Raw genomic sequence first — 25,940 nt, 5'->3', positions numbered from 1 at the left:
ACAAAACGTCCGTTTTATTATTCGCAAGTACCTTCTTTCTTTACAAAATCAGAAAAGAGCAAAAACAGAAAATAAAAACAAACAAAAATTAACAACGGTGGCTTATTGCGCATTTTAAACCTTTATGATTCCGTGTAGTGTCTTCTAGCACTTTTTTTTTTAATGTTGAAGCCTAATCCAAAAATTTGTATTATTCTTTATTTGGTCGCATCAAACGTTCAAACACAGCGAACGAGTCGAAAATAATCCTGTACATCTTTACCAGTTGTGTATTTAAAAAACGGCGAATGAGAAAAATCTTCAAAATGCATACATTTATGTCAAAATCGCTTCAATTATGTGAAATCGATTAAACCAATTGTATATGTTTGAAAGAGCAAAGCTATTACAGAACAATCCAAAAATAAGGGCAAACCGTTCTGAAAAGAAGGAACAAATGAGTGAATACATCGAACATCAGTTGATTGCAGTTAAGCCTTTTGATACGGGGTTTGATAATAGTATTAGCATCGCTCTTTTTACAGTGACGCATTGTGCACGAAAACGAAGGTACATCGTTTAAGTTTTTTTCTTCAACAAACATAACAGATATTCTCGATTGTTTTGCGAACGGATGCATTCGAGTTGCGGTCGTTAAAATCATCGGAAAAAAGCGACATCAACTCAGTCTGGGAGTTTAAACGGGTATATCCGGTGTTGCTCCATGGCGTTTCCTTCTCCCCTCTTTTCGGTCGCATTGTGTTGCCTGTGTTTTCCGCATTCGATGGTTTGGATGTGCCAGAACAACAATTTGGCATTGCACTGCATAAAAGACAGTCAAAGCGAATCGCTGCCGAAAACCCTACGTTGAGACCTTACCGGTAGAAGAATCCTTTGGGAAATATCGTAACGTAGCGTCGGGCGATGGAAAAATCAAACCGATAAACCTTCACCGCACGAAACACAAATGAATCGGACTCATTTTTCGATCCGGTCCTATTGCTGGCGGGTTCCGCTATCCGAGGGTTCCCCAAAACTCGGGGTTGAAAACAATGCCATATAAAAGAATTGGCACTGCATCGCACCGGGGAAAAGTGCATTGTAAAACTTTCCATTCAATGTCGGTGTCAATCGGCGCAAAACTGCCACGTCGTCCTATAATGGACTATTGTTTTTTGCACCAGCGATGTCGCGCTGACACCCACCTTACGATGGATCATTTCAACGGAGCTTGGATGGTAAGCATTGGCTTTTTTCCACGCTTGTTGCATTGTAAATCATCCTTTGTGCATCGCTCATTAGATAATTATTCTGGGGTCTTTTGGGAAATTAAGTAAACATTGTTAGCAAAAGCACATTACGGGTTATAAAGGATTTTTTTTAATACATCTACTATCCTTATTCTAATTTGTATGGCACCCGTTAAAGCACGCCCATCTTTTGGTAAAATGTTGTCCAAGATGCTTGATAAAACTTATGAGAAGAACTTTAAAGTTGCATGTTATCATTAAGTTAATTTATACCAATGTACTTTGGTACAAATGTGCTATTTTGTACTTCACTGACACCATCGTACCGGCTTGTGCTATCAGCTCCCACAATTGTGATATCATCTGCCACGATTGTGGTATACATGCCTCACTTGGCTTGTCATCTGTCACGTTTGTGGAATCATCTACTGCGTTTGTGGTATCATCTGAATAAAACATCACGGTAAAAAGAACGCGATAAACAATAGAGTGGAAAAAGTCAGAAATTTGTCGGCCAAACGCAAAGTCGTACGGTTAGATTTCATCGTATGTTTGTTAGCTAAAGTGGTGTGTAAGTTAGTTTCGACACTTGATATTTGTTATTATCGATGCAGACGACTCTTGGGCATTGTTCGAAACACTCGGATGATTCGATTTATTATTTATTGTACTTTTCGTTAAAATATGCGTCACATAACTTTGCTGGAACCAAACGTCATCATTTATCCATCATAATTATGGAGAAAGTTTTCAAAACATAGGAAATTAGATTTATATTAGCACACTAACAATTTCAGACAACATTCTAAAGTATAACGGTATGTTATAGATCGGTGGTCAGCCGTTCGTAATACCCGAATAGACATTACGTTCTCGAAATATTTGTTTTTCTTCATTAACAATCCCTACACTCATGAAAGCGTTATAAGTGAGGTGAAATGTTTATGCAAATTTAACAAATAATGCCTTATCTACCACTCCATGCTACTCTAGATCAAGTGCACTTAACGGCGTATTACAAGTATTGCTTGCAAGAACATAAACACAAATTTGCTACAAAAATTGTAACGTGGTGCTGGCATATCTCCTCTAGGGGAGGAAAAGTCAACAAGATGTAACCATTGCCATCGAACTTTCCACCCCTTGTTCGTATTGAAACAGCATTTTCCACAGGACCCGCTCAGTCCGCTGTATGTGTGAGTGGATGTGGGAAATCAGTCCCCTGCACTCGAACATCTTTCCCTTTGCGGAGCTATGTTCGGAACTAAGTACTCCAGGGTGCGTGTTTTGGTGTACATTAATAAACACATTTTATTCCGCCGGTCGTCCGAAGGGTGTTCTGGTGCAATTTAATAAAGACATTGGTTGCTGTTTATACTACACGCAATCATTGCACGATCCCGGCACTCGAAAAGGGAAGGCAATGGGAAGCGTGTAGCAACAATTTGGAAACATCATTCATTTGCATAAATTAAAAATATGCCGTCGTGGCCAATATGTAACACTTCCTCATTTGATTTGATCTTCTTCGCGTAGTTACAGGCACGCGAGTAATGAATTAAATACTTTCGAATAGTCGATTAGGTAAAACTGTTTTGAATATATCACACTTTTAAAGGTTATAAATTAAAGAATACACGTAGTTAATGTTTCAGCACAAGCAAAATTACGATGATTTTAGTGAATACAATGCTTTGGCCAGCAATAAAATTTAGATATGAAAAAACAATAACGATGATGTCGAATCTTAACCCGTGAGCCCTTATTTGTAATAAAGACAAACAAAGATGCCAAAAATAAAACTTTTTGTACTGCTTATTGTAAATTTTGTAAAAAAAAAGCATATTTCTGGAGTGAATTATGGGATTCAAAATTTCTGATTTTGCATAGATCTGTAGAAGAAAGTATGCAAGCTATCAACAAAATCAACAACTGTAAAATAATTATGGTTTTAAACGTGTTATTAATAACGCCCGGAAATCATACCGTCTCTCTACGACTGAGTTTCACTACTCTAATACAACTATGAGATGTCTGATCAATTCAACTGTTCCCATGCACGACATCATTCAGTTCCAATCGGGCTCAAGTGTGTTAAGTATCTGACATTAGCCAGACGAAGTGGGAGTAAATTAAAAATGAATTGCTGCATCCAACTGTTTATTTAGCAAAAACCGCCCACTTCCAAAAACCAGGCGCCCCGCAGCCCATTCACCCTTCACTCTGCACCTTGCCTCCAGGAGCGTCACTAATTGAATTTGCATACGGTGCCAGGGCCACATCGACATTGCCTATAGATCTTTCCATCAGGCCAGGCCGCTGGCGGGACCGAGTCCAGGGCAAACGCTGTATGCTTCCCTCAAACCCGAGATCCCGTCCTTGTGTCCGACCGTCTTGCTTCACCAGAAGGGTGCCCCGTCAGGCGTTCTCGGCGTTTGCCAGATCCCGACAGCAACGCGATAGACAGCAAGCCCTTGTCGACGGGCCCAGGTTTGATATCGATTTCGGTGGACATGATGCGTAACGGTTGTTGGTCCTGCGCTGTCGGTCCAGCCTGCTTCTCGGTTGAAGCGAAGCTGTTGGATTTCGAACGTTTTGCACGAATTCTGTACCAGCTTTAAGCGTTTCCCTCGTCGAGATCGCGAACCATCACCAGATTGAAAGGGTGTATGTGTGTGTGTGTGTGAGAGAGAGAGAGAGAGAGAGAGAAGGATTGTTTAAGAATGAGAGATATGTGATTCTTTTTACCGCTAATAATACGGCCACAACAATGCGAACCCCATTTGTGAATTCTACACATTCTTGGAAGATTCCACTGAAACGGCATGAATCTGGAACCCTTCGCGCATATTTTGGGCTCCGTGGTTTGGTTCAACGTAAAACTATTATGACATTTGGTGAATTATTGCTCTGACTATTTGAGTACCGGCGTAATTTACATTTCATTTTCCTTTACTTCTCTCAATCGCTTCGCACAGTGGGTTGACTTCAGATGACAAATGCTTGCTAAAATGCAATGCCCTTTCAACCAGGTCAAGATATTTCCTTCTTTTTACATTTCCCTCATAGATGGCCTAAGGACACGCAACATGTTTGAAGAACATTCGTATCGATTTCCTTAAAGTCCTTCCTAACTGTTTCGCTTCTCTGTGTTTCTCTGTTCTGTAGAGGTTGACCTTCAGTGGTTAAACATCCGGTGGGACATCATTTGCGTGAGCCAGCAGGACGACGAAAAAATACAACACTACAACTCCTCACCATGGGACATTTGCGAAACAAACAACGACGTCATCAAGCGAAGGAAGCGGCCCTTCAGCGTGAGGAACGGATGCGTCGACTGGAAGAGATGGACCTGGCCAATATGGTACGTTGTGATGCAACATTTTCTTATTCCTCAAAAAGATGTCATTGCACAATTTTCTAAATAAAATCGATGCACACCCTTGTGAGTACTTTTCGTTCAAAACAAGAGGATGAAAGGATACAAATAAAGCGATCCAAGCGACAAAGAACATAAATCTCATCCCCACCTTCGGGTGCAATAATTACATCATAGCCGCCATTCATAATCGGCTTCCTATAGGGGACATAATCCATGCGCACGTGATGATCCTCCCTCGCCACAAAAATCGGGTGCGGAGCGTGTCGCGTGGAAGTTGAGAGATTCATTTCCTGTAAATCAAAAGAAGCAATCGAAGAGAATACGCGATGAATCGAAGAGCACGTGGCAACTTTGAACTTTACCCCCGTCATCCCCGAGGACGCACACTGTTGGTAGTCCTACTTTCCCAATTCGTAATCCTACTGGCCCTCGGCATGGTAGAAGGACGGCAGAGACAGATTCCAATCGTCACCATTTTTCTGCCACGGTAATGTAGAAGAGTGCGTGTATCGCGTTGCTATTTGTTATTCGTAGCAGTTCTGCCATGGTTTTGCACTGCACTGTTGGCATGTCTCTAGGATTAATGTGAGCAATGGGAACTGTTGCTACTTGTGATTTTGAGAAAGGTGCAACAGATATAGACGAGGGAGTTGTGTGAAACGGTAGGTATAAATAACGCACCGTATCCCTGTTCACACTTGTTACTGAGGGATATTTATTACACAAGTGAACACCATTAATTTCGGAAACTTCTTCTAAACTTGGTAAAAGTTAAACATTTTTGTTTTGTTTTTTATGTACATTGAATTTATTTAAATCTCTAATAAATTTATTTAAGATCAAATGCAAACCATGTGCTTATAATCACACAAAGTAATGCCATATTTAAATTTTGCTGTTTTTTTATAGTAACGTTCATTTATGTGCCAATAAGATTTGAAACTTATGCTTAAACATAAGAAAATCTCTCTTTAACCCTAGCACAGATTGCTTTGGAATCTTGTACGAAATCTATTTAGCTTAACTTTGACATTTTTACACATTATATTATACTTTGACATATTATAGCGGTGATCAAAATGATCGCTCTTTGGATTCTAGTGTTACAATTTATAACTTTTCAATTATACATTTTTACGGCTCTTAATTATATTACTCGTCAATCTCAAGTTGCTTATGGATGAATGCTAGTCGTTCAAAGCGTATTTTTATGATAGAACATGGTAAAATGGCCAAATGATTCCATCGTGATGATGAAATGATGAATGAATGAATGAGTAAAACTCGAATGAATTATTTTACATATCGTACCAAAATATCGTATAAACATTCTTAATTTTTTTTTTGCCATTGAAACCTGGCTCCTTACGCCCAGTGAATAAAACAATTTTTGATAGCACACTAATATTTAACGCAATTCAACAATTTGTTAGGCATCCAAAACTTAAACCACGACTTTTTTTTAATTTATGCATGATTTTCATAATAGGTAAGTCTGAAACGAGGTTTAATGTATGGGTATTGATAGTATGTGATTTATTTATTACATTTAAGAGGTAATAAAATAAAAACTGGAAAGACGTGACAAACATTGCTTCATTGTTTCATATCGCCTACAGATTTAATTCACAAACCCTACTATTCGGTGGTGATCATTACCTACCAATTACGAATGTTTCTGAAATTATTTTCAATCGTCCTTTCATTAACTTATCCTCCATTACAATCGTACATTCGTACTACCGTTTGCGAGTCCTGTCCACCCACACTGAAACGGAACACCCAAACACCCAAATTAAATCATTTGTTTTTATTGTGCTAAGTTATCGCATTACACGACGGCTGCTGAGCCGGTTGCCACCACACTGAGGATACGATTAAGATCGTCCTCTCGCATTAGAGTGCTACACATTTTTCCCCGCCCTCCGGGACTCGAGCAACCCCGCAGTGTGGTGGGTTTGGCACGTACCATTTTGCCTGGGGAAATGGTTGCCGGAAAAAGGGAACAGGTTGCGCTATAGCGACGGCACTTACTGCCGTCTACACCTCCGAAGGGGCAGATTTCCACTTCCACTTTCGGTGCACGATTGAGGTTTCTCGTAGCAAACGGTTTTGTGGTGTAGGAAAAACCTGCACGGTAGCGTGAGCGGTACCTTTCGGGTTTCTTTTGTTTATCGGCGACAAATTGAAAATAGCTATTTCCACAGGTGATTTTCCCGTTCCTGGTGGTGGTAGGTGTTTTTTGTTGGGCAGAGACTGTGGTTTCCGGTCGCAAATCGAGGGGTTAAACCGTGCTCAAACTTCGCGTGGACTCATCGTGGGAAGGAGATTACTTCGAAGAAGTCGACACCGTATGCCAAAGTTTCTGTTTTGTTTCACCTGCAAAACCCGACCGCTGGTTCCGGGTTTGAGGGGTTCCCGCAGAACGCCTTCTACTTCGCAGTGTGATAATCTTCTCAAATGACACTCCATCGGTTCGCGCCGGCAAGTCCCCCTGCCCTCGTTCTCGTACGCATATCGCATCACCAACAAAGCTCTGCCCATTCGAATTTGATTACAGATGAGCTGGATAGATTTGTTCATTGCGGTACAAATCGGTCCGCGCGACGTCCGAGAATCTCCCTGGATACATCAGCAGGACTACGCCAACATTGCGCGATGGACAGCAGCTAAAAGGAAAACCAGACCGCCCAACGAGCTGGCGTAAAAAGTAGATAATGGGAGAGAAAAAAAAACAACCTACAATACGGGGAAAATGAACAGAAGGGAGAAAACCTCGGTCCCCGTGGAGATAAGGCCGCCTTTCCGCCAAGAACCGAAGGGACACAAACCAAAGATACACGGCTCAATCTAATAAATGTGTGCATCGATCTAATCTCGATTGTACCGTCAATTGACAGGACAGTACAGGGGGAAAACAACAACGAACGCGAAGTGGTGCAGTTCCGGAAAACAGGGACCAGTCGCCCGGGAGAGGGGCGGAGTGGTATCAATTTACGCTAATACGATTTATCAGTAGCATATTCGGATGGGTCTGGTTTGTTCTGATGGCCATTTGGTTTCGGGCACCCGAACAGCCGTGACAGGTGAAGTACGATCGTATGATCTTGCCGGACTGATAAGGAAATGGAGTTTTTCCGGCGAAAAAGCGGGGTGGAATGTAGTTATGGCTGGATGTGGAAGAAATCAATTTAAAGATTATCGAAAACCCAACCAAAACTATTGGCAACCGGAACAAATGTCAAACACATAATAATTAGTTTACAGATAATGGGTTTCAATTCATTCCGAACCTTCGCAACTAACATTCGTCATTACTCTTTCCAGATTTCGTCAAAATTAAATATTCAAAGGAAGGTGGTAAAAACTAATTTGTCTTTTGATGCTTATTCTTTCTTCTACGATTTAAAACAAATGAGTCAAAATTACCCTTGTTCATCCAAATGTGAGAAACCTTATCATGCTCTTTACTAAACGGAATCACTTCGAAACAGTAACCTTTTTGTTGCCATACAATAAAGAGGTGGTTTATAGCTTGTAGCGTGTTTTTAACCAACGCATGCTGACAATGGGCAATTTTATTCACATTACCCCAACATGAACCACTTTTGCCGGAAGGTGGAAAACTTCAAACGCCCAAAGTGGCAAGCAAAAAAAATACCATTCACCAGCAAACTGGCAGCAGCGTGCCGCACACACGATTTGTTCGTTTATCTTCGCTAGATCAAATGTTGCCAGCCACAAACGCAAACGCATGGTCGCCCCTTTCGTTTGAAATAGTTTCGAATCCCTGGCGATGACGGACAATCGAGCGTTTGTTGGAAAAGTTTGTTCTTTTGTAATGAAGGTGGCTCATTTGCCCTTCCGGTGCCCAAAACTGTGCGGTTCCGTTTTGAACCACCACAAGTCGCAACATGTGCATGGGCATGTACCCTCGGGGCGCAAAAGTCATCCAAAAGCGGCGGTTACAACGAGCAAAACCACGTGGCACCCGAGGGGTCACGTGCCGACGATCAACACCTTCGTCAGGAATCCAAGGAAGCCCAGCGGAAGATTGAGTTCGGAAGGAGCTGGGGAATATATTAGGAATATCGCTTTCTAGAGATTTAGCATCTTCCCCCGAAGCGATGTTGATCCTGAGACTGATGGGTGACGTAGTAAAGGTTCGCGAGACTTTGGTGCGTAGCTTTGAATGAAGATGTTTTTGACGTCATTAAATGAGTTTTTGGATTTTTTTTACAAACTTTTCTGTCCCATCTCGCCATTGAAAGCCCCTACATTGTAGCTCCAAATATTATGATTTCTCGTGAAACTGAGTTTCCATGGTGTCCACATGCAGGGTTTTATGAGCTTTTCGACTCTTCTGTTTCACACAGCTCCTAATTAGATTGAGGTAGTGAAAGGAATGGACATTGCAAACCGTTCGCGTCTTCGGTCGCAGAGTCCTATCTATATCCAGCGTGTACAACATCGATGTCATACCGATCCGTTGGTCTTTTAAAAATCTGTTGGAGTTTCCCAGATGGAATCCACTCCGATTCGGGTAGAGTAACGGTTCATCAGATAGATAAGAATAAAAACCACACGCACACACAAAATGGCGCATGGAATCCGACGTTGCTCGTTGAGGTACATACCGTGGCAGCTTAAAGTGACGGTCGCTACGTCGAAGATTTTCCTCCCAACACATACCCGACCGGATTCTACACCCTGCGTGACGACAAACTCGTGCTGTGCATTCTCCGTTCGTGTAAATGGTGGTACTTTCGTCGAATGGCCCGCTGGCCAACGAATAGATTTCTAGGGCAACGGGATGCCATTCCACGTCGAATACCTGGTCGCCGGCGATGCGGATCGATTCGTTCAACGTTCTAATAAAATACGGATATGCACTATTGTGGGATCCTTATGTGTTCAACTCAGAACCATTGCATAATCCAACCATCAACTCACTATACTAGAGGGTGTTCGAGACACCAACACGTTTTATGTGGTTATCATGCTTTTTAGTTTCTATTGGAAAATTACCAATTTATCGTAATTATTTTGCCAGAATTGCTAGGTTTGAGTTTTTTAAATCTTGTTTTATATAACATGTAATAAAATGTCGCATGATGCTTCGCTTCGCATAAATATCGTTTACTAAATATACTATCAGTCATCAGTTAAATTCCACAAAGGAAGGAATAGGACACTGTAACTTCCATTGAATAATTGTAATGACATTAGCATGCTAAAATTAACAAAAACAAATTGTGCTTGTATGGATGACGTTGTGAATATAACAAGAACATTATCTTGATTACTTTACAGTGTACTGTTCCGCATCATTAAAAAAATTAAAATAATTTAATCAAGTCGAGTTTATCATGTCTAGGATTGCCAAATTGGCAATTCAAAAGTATCTCGTTCCTATGTTTAAAATAATTTGAAAATATTTCAAATCCTTGAATGTTTATGATGTTGTGTTAAAACAAATATAAAGTTTAATATTTCCAAAAGTGTAAATAAAGTTTTATTAATTAACCATAAAAATTATCAATAAAGGACACAAACCGGTGCAAAAAAAGGTCATCCATGAATCAGGTGCGCAAGCTTTGGAAACCCTCTACTTTAAGCTTCTTATATTATTGGTAGTAGCATCTCCTAATCTGGACATTTAAAGATCTATATGATTCACATACTAATACTAATATTTGTTCGACTCTGATGGAACCTTCTTGACACTGTTTTAGAAGATGGTCATAAGGAGTTTTAGCCACGGACAAGAAGAAGCCGATATGACGAGGAGCTCTAAGAGGAGTAGGACGACCTTACTGACTTACTGAGTCACTAGGCTTTGGGCTGCCCATGTTCGATTGAAATCAAACGACCCAGTCCTACAGGGGAGCCTAGGCGTGGTAAGCCTAAATTGAGGTTGAAGGAGGGCGTAAAAAAGCCATCAGTTAAACCTGGATACGGAATTACAACACTTATTACAACTTCCCGATTACGTTAGTTAGCAAGCAAATGTCTGCAACAAATATTCTACACTATCATATTCTTAAGCAGTCTGATCTGGATTTTCCTTTTTGAAAACCAATACCATCCTATGATAGCACATTCATTTCGCAATATTGTTTTAAGGAAATATCTTGAAACCCGAAAGATGTGTTGTTTTGGCACAAAACGTAACACTTTCTGTGATCCGGTCAATCCCGAGCACATGAAATAGCCTCAAGCACCTCTCGCGCCATTGTTGGTAAAGTGCTTGCCTCGCTTCGTCAGAAGCCTATAACTGTTTCTGAGCATTTCCCATTTTCCCGGGCCAAATTACATTATTAAACAATCTTATTGCTGTTTCGGGCTCTTATTAAACGTAGCCACCTTCACCGAGAAGACACCATGCGCCAAGCCACTATCAATGGAAGAAACCGTCGCTCCCGTTGCACCTGTCAACAATGTGACAGCTTGTTGATGCCCAGAGGGCAGGGCGCTGTTGTTTCGCAGAACGCTCCATTGTTGCGAAAGGGTCTGCTGCGGCAGGAAGCTGCTGCATTTGCCGTTGGTTATTTTTGCCGGTAGCGAAAAGGGCTACCAACACTATTGTGGACCCTTGTCGAACAATGCAAAATCGATTATGCTGTAGCAACACTGTTGCCCGTTGGCATTCGCGCGTTGCATGAGCAAAACCTTCGGCGCTCCGTCAAATCAGGCAAGCAGTTTGCAAATTTAACAATGCCATTGTGTACCTCTCCGGTCTTTCGCCATTTTGCCGAAGAAATGAGAGCACTCAAAACGGGCGGCTATACTGCCAGGGTTCAGTTTGGGTGTGTTGTAGCAGAAATGTTTGCAAATCTTTGCACCCGAACCAACCGAAAAAAATGGCCCCAAGCATCTCCTGAAGAGGAAAGTGCTACTTGTGTGTGCAGTGTCGTGCAGTGTTGCGCGGAAAAAGGAAGAACCGGATACCCTCGGACCCTCGCCGAGGAACGGAAAACGCGGCATTGTGTCGCTTGCAGTCACCGAAGTGCGCTTCACCTTTAACGCGCACGCTTTTCCGGTGTAATTTTTCGCGCACCCGACACACCGGAACCGGTCGCTTTGTAGCGGCTTCTAACAAGCTGCTTAATTGGAAAAGTTCCAACGAAAATTCCGGTAGAAAGGCGTCCATATTTGTTCTTTATTTTTTCGTTCTAACTTAACCACTCTCACACCTTTTACGATTCCTTCTTGCCAGTGGTCCTTAGATTTCGTCTTTCGCCTTTCGCACTTTCGGCGGACGAATGCAACTGCCGGTAGTGCGAGCAACAGCGCACCGTTGGTCGATACTTTAGCGATAAAATGGCGATAAATTTCTTTAAAGTGACACTAAATTATGGACGATGGCCGGAAACTTTCCAGTGCTGCCACTGACTAAGAAAAAAAAGAAAATTTGGAAGACAATTGAGCCATTTACGGTACCTAAAAACCAAGGGGAAAATGAGTGTATTTTCCAATTACACTTTCCTCGTTTGCGGATTCAAATGGTGTCTATCCAAAGCGTTGATAAATTATTGGATATTCATTTTTTTCAATTTCGATTCTCCATTCATACCAGGGGTTTTAAATGTTTTTTTTTCTTTGTTGTTTAGTTGCATTTGCTACACTTAGTTCAAGATTCAATCAATAGTTAAACATTCTAAATACTGTGAAATAAAAATAAATCGTGTCGTGGCCTTGAATTATTTAATATATATTTATTATTCAATTTATTGGTTGTATGATTAGCAACTATCTTTCTCCATTGCTTTTATTGTGGATTTTTCTATACACCATTAACAATCGACGCCACAGGAATTATTTTTCTAGAGAACGTAATATTAATTAGTTAATCACATCGTCCACATCAACTGGTATCACCTGCAGTGTTTTATTGCCAAATTATCGGTTTCGAACGAATTATGAACAACGAAGCCTTTACCTTTTTTTTTTTTATTTAATTTTAGAGGCTTTGACCTATTCGGTCATTCGTCTCTCGCGAAGCCTTTACCGTTGCAGTGCTTTCTACACAGGTTTTTTTTCTGTCTGTTATATCCTCATGTGGTCAAGCTGCCCCAGCATGAGTAGGAAATACAAAGAACAACTGCAGTTGCAGCAGTCCTTCTCTCCAGAGGCCGAGAAGTAACCGAAAACGCTAAAACATGTCTGCGAAAGGCTTCGGTAACGTTGCCTGTCAGCGTGTCATTTTTGTGCCAGGTGGATCAACGGGTGGCTATCAGCTAAAGAGCGTTTCCCCTGAATCATAAGAACTGCAGCCTCCACAGTCCGTTCGGTGTTTGGGTTTTTTTCATTCATTTGAGATTTGCGGAAGATATTGCCTTCGAAATTCGAATTGCACGTGTCGTGTACGAAATACGCACTGCATTCAAAAGCGTCAATTCTAGCAGAAAAAAGAGAAATCATTACTGTTTCGGAGACCATCAACATGTGTAGAGGCGAAGTTTGCAAAAAATTAATAACATAATGATACTTCGTGTGCTCAATAGCAATGAAGTAAAAAAAGGTAAAAATTAAAGAATAAAATAGTCTTTAAATTACCTTAATGGTAGTTGTCGGTTGTCAACAAGCTATCCTTCAGCGACGGCGACGGTGACACACAGCCTCCAACGAGACTCACCCTGACTCCATAAGATTAAAATGGGAACATCGTCTCCGTCTTTTTCTACTCAATTTGCATTCCCACGTCCCGGTGGACCTCCGGTAAACGAACATCTCAGCATCAGTCAAGGGCCGAGAGGGACTTCGGGCAGGATATCGAATATCATTCCTGTAATGGCTTGTTATTAGCTAGAGGTCTCTGGACGAAAGGGAATTTCGATGTCAGTGAAAAGCGTATAACCCGTCGGTGTCGGTACCACCCAGCGAGGCAATCGATATGAACTTTAGACAGCATCAGCATCTTCTTACACTGCTGTTGCTTTCCTTCGATTTTTGTACGTGCCCGCATAACACAAAGTAATTTTTTTAATCTCGCTTGCGAGCAAATAAAAAACTTTGAAATGACACAGGTATGAATGTATGGTAGGTTGTTGATGGTTTTAGGTAATTTGCAAAAATGTGTGCATACATACTTGCATGATGTCAACATACCTGGCTCGGCATTGGTTTAGAACGAGTATTACCAGTTCGACTCAAGTAAAACAGATTGACTGACCGTTTATAAATGGAAAACAATTTAAACCAGAAAAGCTTCAGCAAAGTGTATATGAACATACGGATCGGAAAAAAATGGTTCCTATCCCTCTCTTTTCACTCTCTCAAAATTCAGAATATTCTATCGAAAAAATGAGAAATAGTAGAAATAACCAACCTGTACAAAGGAAAAAAACTTTTATTTTAAGGGGTTAATTATAAAAATCGGTTCAAAGCTAAATAGTTATCAACAGACAAGCTTTTATCTGAACTCTCAGGCAAACTTATAACACCGTAGTATAAACACGCTTTGCAAACGGGGAATGTCGAGCTGTCAAATTTAGGGTAGTGGTGGGAAAATCTTTCAAACAAATCCGGTCTGTGAGTCGCATCACCAAATCCGAATCCTCATCTATCACATGATGCGTACACATCCAACTTTTCGATTATTTTTATCATTTGGTAATTACTTGCTTTCCTCATCCGAAAGACAAAAACGTTTAAAACCGATTGTACGAAATATCTACAGGCTTCAGATTCAAATTCTTCAAATCGGATTCAATCCGAAAGAATCTGTCAAGGGAACGAGTTTTTGATCATCCGAATCCCGAACTGCCAACACTAGTTCAGCTCCACAAGCAAGAGCTCAGTTCATAGAGCCACGTCGTCCGAAGTCGCAAGTGTTTTCATGTCGGTGCTGAATTTTTATTAAATTTTGGTGTTTAACTGCTCGTGAACTTAGTACAATCGCCGGAAAATGGTTAGTAATCGTTGTGCGTTGAGGCTAAGCTAATTTTGTTCCGCTATACGGTAAACAGCCTGCATCACAAAGGGTTTCAAGAATACGTCATAACCCGGTGAAGCACTGGAGATAGTTTGTCGATACTCGGATGCAATTTATGGGCAAACATGTAATATACGGTTTACTGTATGTTGGATAGTTAGTGAAGACCTAATTTCTTCGTGGCAGTACTTTCGGCATCTAGCTTAAAAAGCTTTCCGAAGGAAAACCTCTCGATAGTTCTTGCGAGTTCATATAGCCCACACACAGAAAAATGACACTACCCTTCATCGTCATCGCTTTCCACCGTGGAACATCTTGAACCAGCAAATCGTGGTTGTTGACGGTTGTGATAAGTGATGTGGAAATAGCTGGCACACTGCACGATTTATATTTCCAGCTCAGGAAAATAATGCAAACAAGCAATCGTGTGGTTCTTTAATGTGTGCATGGAAAAAAAGCTAAATAACAATATCAACACCAACAGTACTGTGCCAACGAAGCAAAATAAATCCAAATGAAAACATTGGGTACCTAACGTTGCAATCATATGATAATCGCGTTTAAAAACGATCAAAAAATGTATCTCATGGCATTAACTGTTAAGTTCAGAAACATTACCATGTGATTGCATCATTAACATAGTGGAGGACAATATTTGGAAAATCAAAACACTAATTATCCGGAGCATGCTATTGTGTGAAGTATCCGCCTGAGTTATAATTTGTTTATTTGTTAAATAAGTTCAATTAATTGTGCCATCGGTAACATGAAATACCAGCAGCTGATTTACATCTGCAAGCTTATGTGTAGTGCAAATGAAATAAGTTTTTCTCAGTTTGAAGAATGCGCAGCCCAATTTGCCGCCGGCAAATCATTTAGGCTAAAAATGTCGCTTAACGCATTGTAACTTAGTTTAAATGTTTAATGTCGAACTATTTTTATATTATTTGGTGTCGAATATGATTTTATGTTATTTATTTTATAACTTTTCGTCACAGCCTCTACGGTTGGACATCAAAAGACGGCTCACGTCGCGGTCGGACCGTGTGAAATCGGTGGACCTGCACCCGACGGAACCATGGATGCTGTGCGCGCTTTACAACGGCCATGTGCACGTGATGAACTACGAGAACCAGCAGCTGGTAAAGGACTTCGAGGTGTGCGATCTGCCCGTTCGCTGCGCCCGCTTCGTGGCCCGAAAGAACTGGATCCTGACGGGATCCGACGACATGCAGGTGCGCGTCTTTAACTACAACACCCTGGAGAAGGTGCACTCGTTCGAGGCTCACACCGATTACGTCCGCTGCATTGCGGTGCACCCAACACAACCACTTATCTTAACCTGCAGTGGTAAGTTTTAAGTGTATAAATTTTCGGCGTGTTCGATCGAATCCGCTGCTAGCTAGTTTGCATGAAGGGCATTTTAATGGAATGGCTTGCCATGTTCTTCAATCGGTTGTGTTCCATTTTCCTTCTCCTTGCAGACGATATGCTGGTGAAGCTGTGGAACTGGGAAAAGATGTGGTCGGTACAGCGGGTGTTCGAGGGACACACGCACTACGTCATGCAGGTCGTGTTCAACCCGAAGGACAACAACACATTCGCCAGTGCGTCCCTCGACCGAACGGTCAAGGTGTGGCAGTTGGGCTCTAACGTCCCGAACTTCACGCTCGAGGGCCACGAGAAGGGCGTCAACTGTGTGGACTACTATCACGGTGGCGACAAGCCGTACCTCATTTCCGGTGCCGACGATCGGCTGGTCAAGATCTGGGACTACCAGAACAAAACGTGCGTCCAGACGCTCGAAGGACACGCACAGAACGTTTCGGCCGTCTACTTCCATCCGGAGCTACCCATCCTGCTAACCGGCTCGGAGGACGGTACCATACGCATCTGGCATTCGGGCACCTATCGCCTGGAAACGTCGCTAAACTATGGTTTCGAGCGCGTCTGGACCATCGCCTGCATGCGTGGCACAAACAACGTGGCCCTTGGGTAGGCTGTTCCTTCCGATGGCGCCTGTTTTTTTCCGGCGTCCTTTCACAACTGTACGCTAATCGTTTTGTATTTCGCCCTATTTTCCCGTGTATTCCCACCCTTCCCGTGTAGCTACGACGAAGGATCCATCATTATCAAGGTGGGCCGCGAAGAACCAGCCATGTCGATGGATGTGAACGGTGGAAAAATTGTATGGGCTCGCCACTCCGAGATGCAGCAGGTCAACCTAAAAGCGCTCCCTGAAGGTAGGTGAATCGTTGGTGTATTCTGATTTTCCAAATGTGTCCCACAACACTTGCTATCTTGCCTGCTGCTCATCGCGCTAAGCGCAATCATAACCTCAGCCCTAAAATGCAGTTGACGCCCCCCCCCCTCCCCCCCCTCCCCCCCCCCCCCCCCCCCCCCCCCTACCTAATCCACCTCAAATGACATTGTTTGCCTCACTGAGTGTTTATGCCTCGCATTTGCACGGTGCACAAGATTAAGGGTGCCGAAGAGATAGACAAGGCGGCTCTTGTTCCCTCTGCTCTTCATTCACTTGTGGATCCTCTTTGCAAAGGCGGAAGTAACAATTATGCACAATCGCAAACGTTTCGTCTTTCCCCATACCTCCTACCCCAAAGGCATTAGAATGATTAAACCTATCCAGACGACTGTACTCTTTTCAATAAAACGTATGGCTGTGTGCCGTTGCTTCCAATGCATCGGAGTGGGAAGAGGGAATTTCAAGGAATGAGAGGTCAAATGGCATGAAGCAATGGTATTTTTCCGCCCTTTTCTGTACATCATAAACATTGTCAAACATAGAAATCTGTACGGCTAGGACAAGTTTGTAGAATACGATAGGCATGTGCATTTTTTAGTATTGTATGCCGATTTTCATCTTACGGCTCATTAGTGAGTGATTAATGTGATGTAACTTAGTTCAGGTTAAGTGTTTACTTTCGTCGGCGACATGCAATTATTATAATGACATAACATATCATATTTTCGAACATTTGTGTCATATTATCAGTGCACGTTCTTCTTCTTCTACTTCTTGGCATAACGACCTGTTGGTCATGCCTGCCCGTTAAGGGCTTACGACAGGGGAGGGTCCGATCTCGGTTGGGATTCGAACCCACGCAGTCCAGGTGGTGCACGTTATAATAGGATTAAATGTTTCTCAGAAATTATCGGAACCAAAGAAATAGTTAAACATTCAAACAAAAGCAACACCATCCTAAAACAACTTCATGCACAAAATGCTTATTAAAACAACTTCTTAATCATACCGTCTTTGGTCGGTACTTTGAGACTAGATCCGAATATGTCCATATGGGTCGTACACTAAAGCATGACCAAGTTATGCTGGAAGTACAGTTAGTTCCTCCCCCTAGTGGTAGCAAAAGTATTGGAGCTTTATAGAGATCGAAGAAAATCATCTGTTGGCTAAGGTTTGCAAATTCTCGTCAAACATTTTCCCGTTTGTTTGTCTAGCTCATGTAATCGCTTCTCCATGTTTTCTGCGAGAGTTTTGTTAACGCTAACGGACTTTTTTGAAAGATGTCTTAAAAAAAAGAATCATTTTCAGAGGTAAACCCTTGATTTGCTCGACGAGCCAGTGAATTACGCTAAATGTGTTTCCTAATATTTACAGCAGTACATTCTGCTCCACATAAGCCGGTGGTATAACGGAGAAATCTTACATGATATCAGGCATTACAAGTTTTATCCAGTTTTCTCTGTTTTATCCAGTTTCTTCTCATATCCACTATTGTTTCATTTTGTTTTATTTGCAAGATTCAGCTATAAAAAAGTACCAGTGCATTTATCCCACCGGGAACTTATGCCACACTTTCCCCTACATCTGCTTGGGTCACCACTAAGTAAATATCCAGACATAGAATTAGTCAGAACATTTGATGCATTTCGTTACGCATCTTCTCCGTAAGAAGTCTTCTAATTCTTCTCTATCTTTCATTGATATACTTACTAGTTTATGTTTATGATTCTAACCAATGACCTCGCCCAAAGAATTAAGGATATGTGACAGATGCAATTACAAAATACAGAGCAATGTGTATTTTTGCCCGTAAAAAGGCAACTGTTCAGAATTCCGATGATGCTCATCGAAATGAATTATTCAACACACCAAATGAATTGCACTTTAGCAACTGCGGAACTGGACAGACTATTGGCAACCTAAAGGGGGCATATCGATTACGGATGAACCTGCATTGATTTTGTTTCATCCCAATTTTCTTCTAAGGCACGGACATCAAAGACGGGGAGCGCTTGCCGGTGGCCGTAAAAGACATGGGTGCGTGTGAAATTTACCCACAGACAATCGCCCACAACCCGAACGGAAGGTAGAGTATAGAAAACGTGCCCTTCGTCATGCCTCCTTTTGCTGACCCTCGACATTACTATGTACCCCCTCCTCCTTCCGCAGATTCGTGGTGGTGTGTGGCGATGGAGAGTACATCATCTACACATCGATGGCCCTACGCAACAAGGCGTTTGGGTCCGCCCAGGAGTTTGTGTGGGCCTCAGAAAACAGCGAGTATGCAGTCCGGGAATCGAGCGGCACAGTGAAACTGTTCCGCAACTTTAAGGAGCGCAAAAGCTTCACCCCGGACTATGGTGCCGAAGGTAGGTTACTTGCAACTTGGTCACTCTGTTCAGCGCTAGAGTAACTAACTTAGTAAACAATCGAACCAAAATTATGTGGTTTTAAATGTGTAACGAACACGTGTGCTTTGTCTAAAGTGTTTCTTTCTCTTCCTTCCTTTCCTTTTCTTATTGCTGCCAACGCTTTTGTCCGTACTAATTGCTACATAAAACTGTATTCCACATTCCGTAGAAGGTACATACGTTTGTAAAACTTAATGTAATAATATTGTTGCGCGTAAGCGTAAAGTTATTTGTGCCACGACATAAGCTACGATCTATTCTTCGTAAACACATACCTTTCGAATCGTTCTTTAATCGCAATAAAATAATTGTTTTCCATCTTTTGTAACCATTTTCTTCAGGTATCTTCGGTGGACAGTTGCTTGGTGTGAAAACTTCTTCCGGCTTAACGTTCTACGATTGGGAGAACCTGGAACTGATCAGACGCATCGAAGTACAGCCCAGGTTTGTGAGATTTTTTTTTCCTATCCTTTGTATTCGTATTTTTAACGAATTGTGATAAATCTTTCACACAATTTAGACACGTGTTCTGGAACGAAGCCGGCTCGCTGGTTTGCCTGGCCACCGAAGATTCGTACTTCATCCTGAAGGTCGACATTGCCATGATACAGAACGCTTTGGCCACCAAACAACAGTTGAACGAGGACGGTATCGAGGAAGCGTTTGACGTAAGTGTGTTTGGAAATTTGTTTAAAAAAGAGTCGCTGATTCGTTAAAGTGTAATTCGGCATTTTCCTTTCTATATATCAGGTTTTGGGAGAAGTAAATGAATTGGTACGCACCGGCCTGTGGGTTGGCGATTGCTTCATCTACACGAACTCCGTGAACCGGATCAACTATTACGTCGGCGGTGAAATTGTGACGGTTTCTCATTTGGACCGGACAATGTATTTGCTGGGCTACGTGCCGAAAGATAACAGGTAATGTAAATATGCAAAGAAAAGCGTTCGATTGGGATAGCGTAATAATTGGTTCGATTCTACTCCCCAGGCTTTACCTTGGCGATAAGGAACTGAACGTGACAAGCTTCGCACTGCTGCTGTCAGTGCTGGAATACCAGACGGCCGTAATGAGGCGCGACTTTGAAACGGCGGACCGGGTGTTGCCCACCATCCCGAAAGAGCACAGAACCCGGGTGGCACACTTCCTCGAAATGCAAGGTTTCCGTCAGCAGGCACTACAGGTTTCGATCGATCCCGAGCACCGGTTCGAGCTGGCCCTGAAGATCGGCGATCTCGATACGGCACTAACGCTGGCGCGAGAATCGGACAGCCCGCAAAAGTGGAGCCAGCTTGCCGGTATCGCGACGAGCAAGAACAAGTTCGAGCTCGTGAAGGAATGTCTAACGAATGCGAACGACTACGGTGGTTTACTGCTGCTGGCTACAAGCACCGGTAAGTAGTGAGTTTAGCCCACCCCTGGGCCAGAAAGGAGTTTTTGCACGCAGTATTATCATTGCAAATCGGATTGACGTATGGGTGCTCTCAAAATAATTGTATTTGTCTCTTCGAAGGCTAAGAAGCGTAAAAGTGTTGCCTATAAATCAACCCGCTGTATTATACATTCCACTACTAAATCGAATCAGTAAATTATTATTTGCACACACCCATATTGCACGCCATAGTGACCAAATAATTCTGGTACTGCGACCGAGATAGCTAATGATATACAGGACATAAAATGTAATAGGGGAGGAAATTGTTGTGCCCTCCCCGCTGTCGATTGCGTTTGCCTAATGGGAAACAGATCACTGGCCACAAGTCTACAGTATTGGATGCGAAGAGAAGGAGAAAAATCCTATCATCAATGTACTTTTATTTTCTTTTTCCCACCCCTGAAGGCGATTCGGATATGCTTCGAAATCTCGGCGAAAACGGTGTCACACAGGGTAAATTCAACATCTCATTCCTGTCCATGTTTCTGCTGGGTGATCTGGAGAAGTGTTTGGAAATTCTCATCCAAACCAATCGGATACCGGAGGCTGCATTCTTTGCTAGGTGAGTTGACAAACGGATTGTTGTCCATAGCACAGATCAATTTTCCTAATCATGCCTTTGTTTTGCTCTTTACAGAACGTACTTGCCAAGCAAAATTTCACATGTGCTCGAGATTTGGCGCACGGAGTTGGCGAAAATTAATGAAAAGGCTGGTCAAAGCTTAGCCGATCCACAGCAGTACGAAAATCTATTTCCCGGATTTTACGATTCGGTGAAAACACAACAGTTTTTGCTACCGGAAAGAAGCACGCTATTGCCAGCGAACGTTGCTACCAAAGTATGTAGTCGGGAGATCTCGACAACAGTCAGGAGGTGGATTTTGCAGAGAAATACTGAATCCTTTTTTTTGCAACAGGTACCACTGAACATCGATCGCACACCCGTTGCGGAGATGAAAGAGGCCGAAAATGAGGGTCGATTCGACTATAATCCCAGCGCAAGTAAATCCACAGTGTCATTGACCAACGGCGATTTCGCAAAGGTAAGTGCCAACACTCTGTCACCCTCATTTTTAAATAGAAATAATTCAAACCATTTGATTTTTCCAAAGGCAACAACGACGGCTGCCAATCAGTCAGATCAGCCACCATCCAACAGTATCGCGAACAGCAATGCCGGAAGCAGTTTCAAACAGATTCCGCCGAACGTTCCACAAATGTTACCGAATCCCGCAGGAACGGCTACCAGTACTGGTACCGATGCACCGTCGGCACCACAAGTGAAACGGAAAAGCTCGCTGGATGATTTCGAATCGGAAATCGAAGCACTGAATTTGGATGATAATATCGATACATCGGTAAGTAATGCTTAAATCTTTAGAATAACATAGTCTTTTTCACAAGTAAAAAAAATTGTTTTAATGAAATTTTCATCTAATGTTTCTATGAGTTTTAAATTGTTCTTAATCTGGCTTATCACGATGTTATGAACAAAGTTCAGCCCTTGTTTTACCAAAATATTGTGCCTTTTTCGTCTTGCTACAATTAACGATTTTTGGTTGTTGGAGAAGTCTATTAATTTAAATATTAACTTAGTATTCCTTAATATGAAAGATAATAAACCGTTTCGAAAAATAACCTATATGAAATAGAACTAACGCTTTTCGAATAAACAATATCTTTACAGGATGTAAACTTAGATGACGTTGAGCTGAGTGATGATTGAATGATCGTACAGGACATCCATCCGTATCAATGTTGAGGCAACGTTAGGAGTTCCCCAAACGTTTGGTTGTTTATCTTATAATTTTACCCCACATGCATGTTAACTCCGCCTCGGAGTGGAAATGTGAAACACTGCACGCTCCAACACGCGTAATATACGGTGAATGAGACGATAGATGATGATTGCGTCATAAAAAGTGATTCGTTGCATATTATAAAGAGGAGCATAAATATATGTGCACCTTTCCCAGCTTCCACGTTTTGCGTTTACATTGAGTTACTAAGCACGGGTGCATCTTCATCGAGCGAACCGGAAAGAATTCCGCACTGATCGAAATCGCCGTGAAACCGTAATGGATGTTAATCTGGGGTACCGTTGCCAGACACTTATGTAAGGAAAAACACATTCAGAAAATCGAAACATTCGAAAATGTATTTTAGTTAATAGGAACTTGTATCTAACCTATATGGAGTTGCTATATTATTTTTTAACTGAAATTAATATCACTTTTGCTTTTGATGCTTTCCTCCTTCAGGTATTTATGGTTTCATTTCTGCATAAATAATCGAAATCCACAAGAAAATGTTCTTTTAAGAACAGCCCGAAACTTGGTTTCGTTTTGTAGAAACAGCAGATGCCTCTCGATTTTGTATTGGCAATATTAAGGTATTAAAGAGCGGTTTTTGCACAAAATCTTTTCTTTTTTTCTAATAGGTTTAAGTTGCCAGATCGCAGGACTTTTTAAGCATTCTCCCGCAATTGACCCTCATTGTATCGATATTTCGATAAATAAGGAGCATGATGAATATACATTTAACATACGTGTGTTTCTAGAATAAATAATTGAAAGAAAACTTTGTTCAACGGTAAAAAACGCAATGTAAGTACAGTTGGACGTCGATTATCCGGGGCCGGATTAATCGGGGGGCGGATTATCCGGGTGTCGTGCAACTGACAACTGCACAACCGGGTTGAAATATTTCCATGAATATCAGGTTTGTTCACAAAATGTTTTAGCAATAATGTGTCAAATAAAATTTGTCGGATCAAAATAGCAATAAAAATTACCATAGAAAAATAATTCAAACATTTTTTATGATTAATCAACTAACTGGAACTGGTTAAAAGTGAACTAGCCGAGTCTTAAACCAGGTATTAACGTATTTTACGTATATGTTCGTTTATCCGGGGGTGTCGGGACCGGGAGGTCCTCCCGGTCCCGACACCCCCGGATAATCGACGTTCACCTGTATCTCTGTAAAATATAAGATTGATTATTTGTATGCCTACTATGAATTATTTTTTTTTAAATCCACTGCAATCTTGCTAAGTTGAATCATAGAGTTATTCCTTTTTCTTTTTTTTGTAAAATATTTATAAAAAAAAATCGAATGCAATGAGATTACAAAAATTAACGGGAATTACTTCATTGAATGACATCAATTTTACGAGAAGTCATTTGGAATCTAGTGCCTAGTGAGTGTTGATCAAATAGTTCGAAGCTAATGATCAAAATTAATGTAAACAAAAAGATTATCGTAATGTTCCCTTTCGAAAGAACATTAATGCGAACGATATTAATAAAAAAAAACTTTGAGATACTACTAGTATCGCAAAGGACTGTTCAATTCTGATCGAATGAATGAAAAAGTCAACATTAAAATTTTACTTCACACAACTGAATTTGGATGAAAAATACTGTATCAACAAAGAAGCTATTCTGTCAATCGTTGCTCAATTGAGTTTGGTGTAGGGAAAAAACAGTACCGTAGTATCAAAGCAAATCAGATGACTTTCCCGAATCGTGATAGTAAATGACTTTCATCGTTTTACTCTTTAGATAGCGTTTAATTCAATAGCCTCGTATGAAATAGTGCATTAGCATATCAAAAGCATAGGACGAACATTTGGCCGATAGAATGGTAGGTGTTAATCGTTGTTTGTGTTTGATTTTGTCAATAGTTTTATAAACTGTTGAAAACCCTTTAAATTGCCTAATAGACGCAATCAACTGCAGCCAACGGGAAGGCGGCAGCCCCCGAGAAGGACGGTGGTAAAAGCAACCTTAATCTTACCGCCGATGAGCTTAAGGAGGAAGGTAACAAGTGCGTCAAGGCTGGCAATTATACCGAGGCCATCCTTCACTACACCCATGCTATCAAGCTGAGTCCCTCGGATGCTATACTGTACAGCAACCGTTCGCTGGCATTCTGTAAGATGCAACAGTACTACTACGCCAACGTGGACGCCGACAAAGCGATAGCTCTGAATCCTTCGTGGGCTAAAGCATATTTCAGAAAGGCCGAAGTGAGCATGGGTGTAGGACAGTACGACACGGCGTTACTGTCGTACGGAAAGGCTTTGCAACTGCAACCACAAGACATGGGAATTATACAGGCAGCCCGAAAAGCTGCTGCTCTAAGCAATGCGGACCGGCGGGACGAGAAACGGTCACCTTTGATCGGGACCGGTATCGGGTGCTTGGTTGGATTGTGCATCGTACTGGCCGACATGCTGTTGACAGAAAAGCCAACTATCAAAGTAAGTGTTCATATTGAAAACAGTAATAATCATAGAATACATCGAGCTGATTTACGGTTCTAGTATACATCCTTGATGGCATTCGTCGTACTTGTGATCGGCGGGATAGGTTTCGGTGTTGCAAAGCTTATTCGATACTACAAAAAATTGCAACGAAAGGGTTTACTTGACCCACCAATCGATCTGCTGGAAGGTAAGTTTCATTTATATTTTAAAACATATAATTATGGTTTGAGTAAAACCCAAATCTGACACTATACACTTTTTACTAAAAGATTTTCAAAAGCCCAAAGAAGAAGAAGAAGGATTTCAACCCGGGGACCAACGGCCCCAGCGAAATCGATATACAAAAGCTCAAGCAAGGCAACGACTGAAAAAAGCTAAAACGTAATATATTCCTTTGCCGAGCAGCTACTGCACACCAACTCGAACACGAAGCGTCTGGTAAATATTTTTTCCCATTTCGTGGGTGAAATGGCGTGTTCCAGTTACCTAGTCGTGAAAATTGAAGTGCAATGAAACATAGAACCAAAGTCGTGCTTGCAATATAGAAGCGACTGACGAAAAATATTCCAATCTACTTTACGGTTTGATTTACTCTGTCACATCTTCATTTGTAGTAGATAGCACCATCGTCAATGCATTTGCATCAAATAAAATATGAAAATGTGCACTGTTTAAAACTAGTTACCAGAACAACCTCGTGGGGGGAATATATAAGAATCAATCAATGACCGAAAACGTTGCAATCGATGACATGAAAGAACATAATTTTAACCATGGGTATGTGATCCGCATCAATTATTGTAGCCTCCCAACTACACGATATGTCATGCCCACATTTTGTCCAGACTTTTATAAATAAAATATATAAATAAGTTGAATAAGGCATTGCTAAAATAGCCAAATTAAGTCCGCACGGGATTACCTACAGGCGCCTCCACCAAAACACCTTTACCGCAAAGCAAAAGAATTAACTCCAAGAATTTTTGCTCCGCCATATTCGTTTGGTTGTT

General features: G+C 41.6%; 2 protein-coding genes across 3 annotated transcripts; both read left to right on the top strand.

Annotated features, from left to right (window-relative positions):
- Positions 1-4,539: 4,539 nt before the first annotated feature.
- Positions 4,540-23,193, top strand: LOC131267190 (coatomer subunit beta'). 2 transcript variants are annotated; one of them, XM_058269984.1, is made up of 15 exons: positions 4,540-4,593; positions 15,547-15,898; positions 16,033-16,543; positions 16,658-16,791; positions 18,798-18,897; positions 18,981-19,180; positions 19,564-19,666; positions 19,743-19,890; positions 19,973-20,142; positions 20,213-20,616; positions 21,063-21,219; positions 21,295-21,496; positions 21,575-21,700; positions 21,770-22,015; positions 22,345-23,193. In XM_058269984.1, the coding sequence occupies exons 1-15, from the start codon at positions 4,558-4,560 to the stop codon at positions 22,381-22,383; spliced, it is 2,928 nt and encodes a 975-aa protein (XP_058125967.1). In that variant the 5' UTR covers positions 4,540-4,557; the 3' UTR covers positions 22,384-23,193. The 2 variants fall into 2 exon arrangements, with proteins under 2 accessions (XP_058125967.1, XP_058125968.1); XM_058269985.1 differs by lacking the exon at positions 4,540-4,593 and adding an exon at positions 14,422-14,524.
- A 955-nt stretch (positions 23,194-24,148) lies between these two features.
- On the top strand, positions 24,149-25,616 carry LOC131263439 (uncharacterized). Its single transcript, XM_058265639.1, has 4 exons — positions 24,149-24,305; positions 24,385-24,924; positions 24,988-25,117; positions 25,200-25,616. Exons 1-4 carry the CDS (start codon positions 24,303-24,305, stop codon positions 25,313-25,315), a joined length of 789 nt encoding a protein of 262 aa, XP_058121622.1. The 5' UTR covers positions 24,149-24,302; the 3' UTR covers positions 25,316-25,616.
- The last annotated feature ends 324 nt before the right edge of the window (positions 25,617-25,940 follow it).

The sequence above is a fragment of the Anopheles coustani genome, chromosome 2 (assembly GCF_943734705.1).
Source record: "Anopheles coustani chromosome 2, idAnoCousDA_361_x.2, whole genome shotgun sequence".
Classification (NCBI taxonomy): Eukaryota; Metazoa; Arthropoda; class Insecta; order Diptera; family Culicidae; genus Anopheles; species Anopheles coustani.
Note: the sequence above shows the minus strand (reverse complement) of the source record. Positions and strands in the feature narration are given on the sequence as shown.

Coding starts and splice junctions, on each gene's coding strand:
- LOC131267190 (XM_058269984.1), top strand. CDS start 4,558: ATGCGTCGACTGGAAGAGATGGACCTGGCCAATATG. Junction 19,891..19,972: donor GTATCGAGGAAGCGTTTGAC/GTAAGTGTGTTT, acceptor TCTATATATCAG/GTTTTGGGAGAAGTAAATGA. Junction 21,220..21,294: donor GAGGCTGCATTCTTTGCTAG/GTGAGTTGACAA, acceptor TGCTCTTTACAG/AACGTACTTGCCAAGCAAAA.
- LOC131263439 (XM_058265639.1), top strand. Junction 24,925..24,987: donor CAGAAAAGCCAACTATCAAA/GTAAGTGTTCAT, acceptor TTACGGTTCTAG/TATACATCCTTGATGGCATT. Junction 25,118..25,199: donor ACCAATCGATCTGCTGGAAG/GTAAGTTTCATT, acceptor TTTTACTAAAAG/ATTTTCAAAAGCCCAAAGAA.